Source organism: Oxyura jamaicensis, chromosome 33 (assembly GCF_011077185.1).
Source record: "Oxyura jamaicensis isolate SHBP4307 breed ruddy duck chromosome 33, BPBGC_Ojam_1.0, whole genome shotgun sequence".
NCBI lineage: Eukaryota > Metazoa > Chordata > Aves > Anseriformes > Anatidae > Oxyura > Oxyura jamaicensis.
In genome coordinates this window covers 455,943-457,129 of record NC_048924.1, presented here as the reverse complement: position 1 = coordinate 457,129, position 1,187 = coordinate 455,943, and the positions used below count along the sequence as shown (strand labels likewise).

Here is a 1,187-nt window from a genome sequence, read left to right as displayed (position 1 = left end):
AGGGGATGCTTGGGATCAGGGGATGCTCAGGGTTAGGGGATGCTTGGGGATTAGGGTGCCCTGTTTGGGGCCGAGGGTGCCCGTGGCGGGCACTCACCTGTACAGCACCACGGTGTCAGAGAGGGAGCCGACGAGCAGGTCGGGGTAGAGGTTCCCATCCACATCCAGCCCCCCCGAGAGCGCGTACCCGAAGGCCGTCACCCCCACGCCCTCCCCATCCAGGACCTGGGGACAAGGACAGCTGTGACGCTGGGAACCGGCAGCGGGGGGGCAACGGGCAACTTCCCCCCCCCAACCCCTCACCTGCGCCGGCTTCGCCACGATGCCCAGGTTGCTGCCATGGTAGATGTAGACCTTGCCAGCGCCATCAAAGGGGGCTCCCACAGCCAGATCTGGGGGGGGGAGAGGCATTGAGGGAGGGGGACGCGGCAGCACCCGGGGACCCCAGAGCCCCCCCAGAGCCCCTCACCCTCGAAGCCATCCTGGTTGAGGTCCCCGGCAGCGCCCAGGGCGATGCCGAACATGGAGCCGCGGGTGCCGTTGAGGCGCAGGGGGGCGGCGGCGTCCCAGTGCCCCGCCGGGTTGATGTAGACGTAGGCGGCCCCCCCAATCTCCTCCTTGCGCTCAAAGAAGTGGGGGGCCCCCACCACCAGGTCCATCCAGCTGCGGGCACGGCGGCCGCGTCACCCCCCCCCCCCACCGCCCCGGGGACCACCCCGCAGGGCGGCACCGCGGGTCCCCCGCACCGTGGGCACCGTGGGCGCCCCCACCCCGTGTGTGTGTCCCCCCCCCCCCGGCCCTCACCCGTCGCTGTTGAGGTCCAGCACGGCCAGCGCGTAGCCGAAGGCGGAGGTGAGCTGCTCGCCCCGCAGCACGGCCTCGGGCACCAGGCGCTGGGCGCTGTCGCGGCGCAGGATGAGCACGGCGCCCGTGTGGTTGGCGCGGGGCGCGCCGCTCACGAAGCTCAGCTCCTGCCGCCGCGTCAGGCCCGCGCCCGAGTCCACCGAGAAACCTGCGGGGGGGGGGGGGTGGGGGTTTGGGGGGGGTTTTTGGGGGGGGGGGGTGGAGGGGGGGGTTTGTACCCGGCCCCATCGCCGTGCCCAACCCGGTGCCCTCTGTCCGGCCGGCTCTCTCTCTCTGCTCAGCTCCCTGCGTGGTTGGGGGGTCCTGGTGATTTGGGGGGGGGG

The 1,187-nt window shown here is 72.5% G+C and overlaps 1 protein-coding gene across 1 annotated transcript in view; it reads right to left on the bottom strand.

The window, feature by feature from the left end:
* ITGA7 (integrin subunit alpha 7) overlaps positions 1–1,175 on the bottom strand; it is a gene marked incomplete at its 5' end in the record, with an annotated part of 6,656 nt that extends 5,481 nt beyond the window's left edge. Inside the window, 5 exons of the mRNA XM_035308819.1 lie at positions 98–225; positions 304–392; positions 470–663; positions 805–1,012; positions 1,106–1,175. Of these exons, the coding sequence (XP_035164710.1) occupies positions 98–225; positions 304–392; positions 470–663; positions 805–1,012; positions 1,106–1,175 (689 nt within the window). The remainder of the gene's footprint in view (positions 1–97; positions 226–303; positions 393–469; positions 664–804; positions 1,013–1,105) is intronic.
* Between the last annotated feature and the right edge of the window lie 12 nt (positions 1,176–1,187).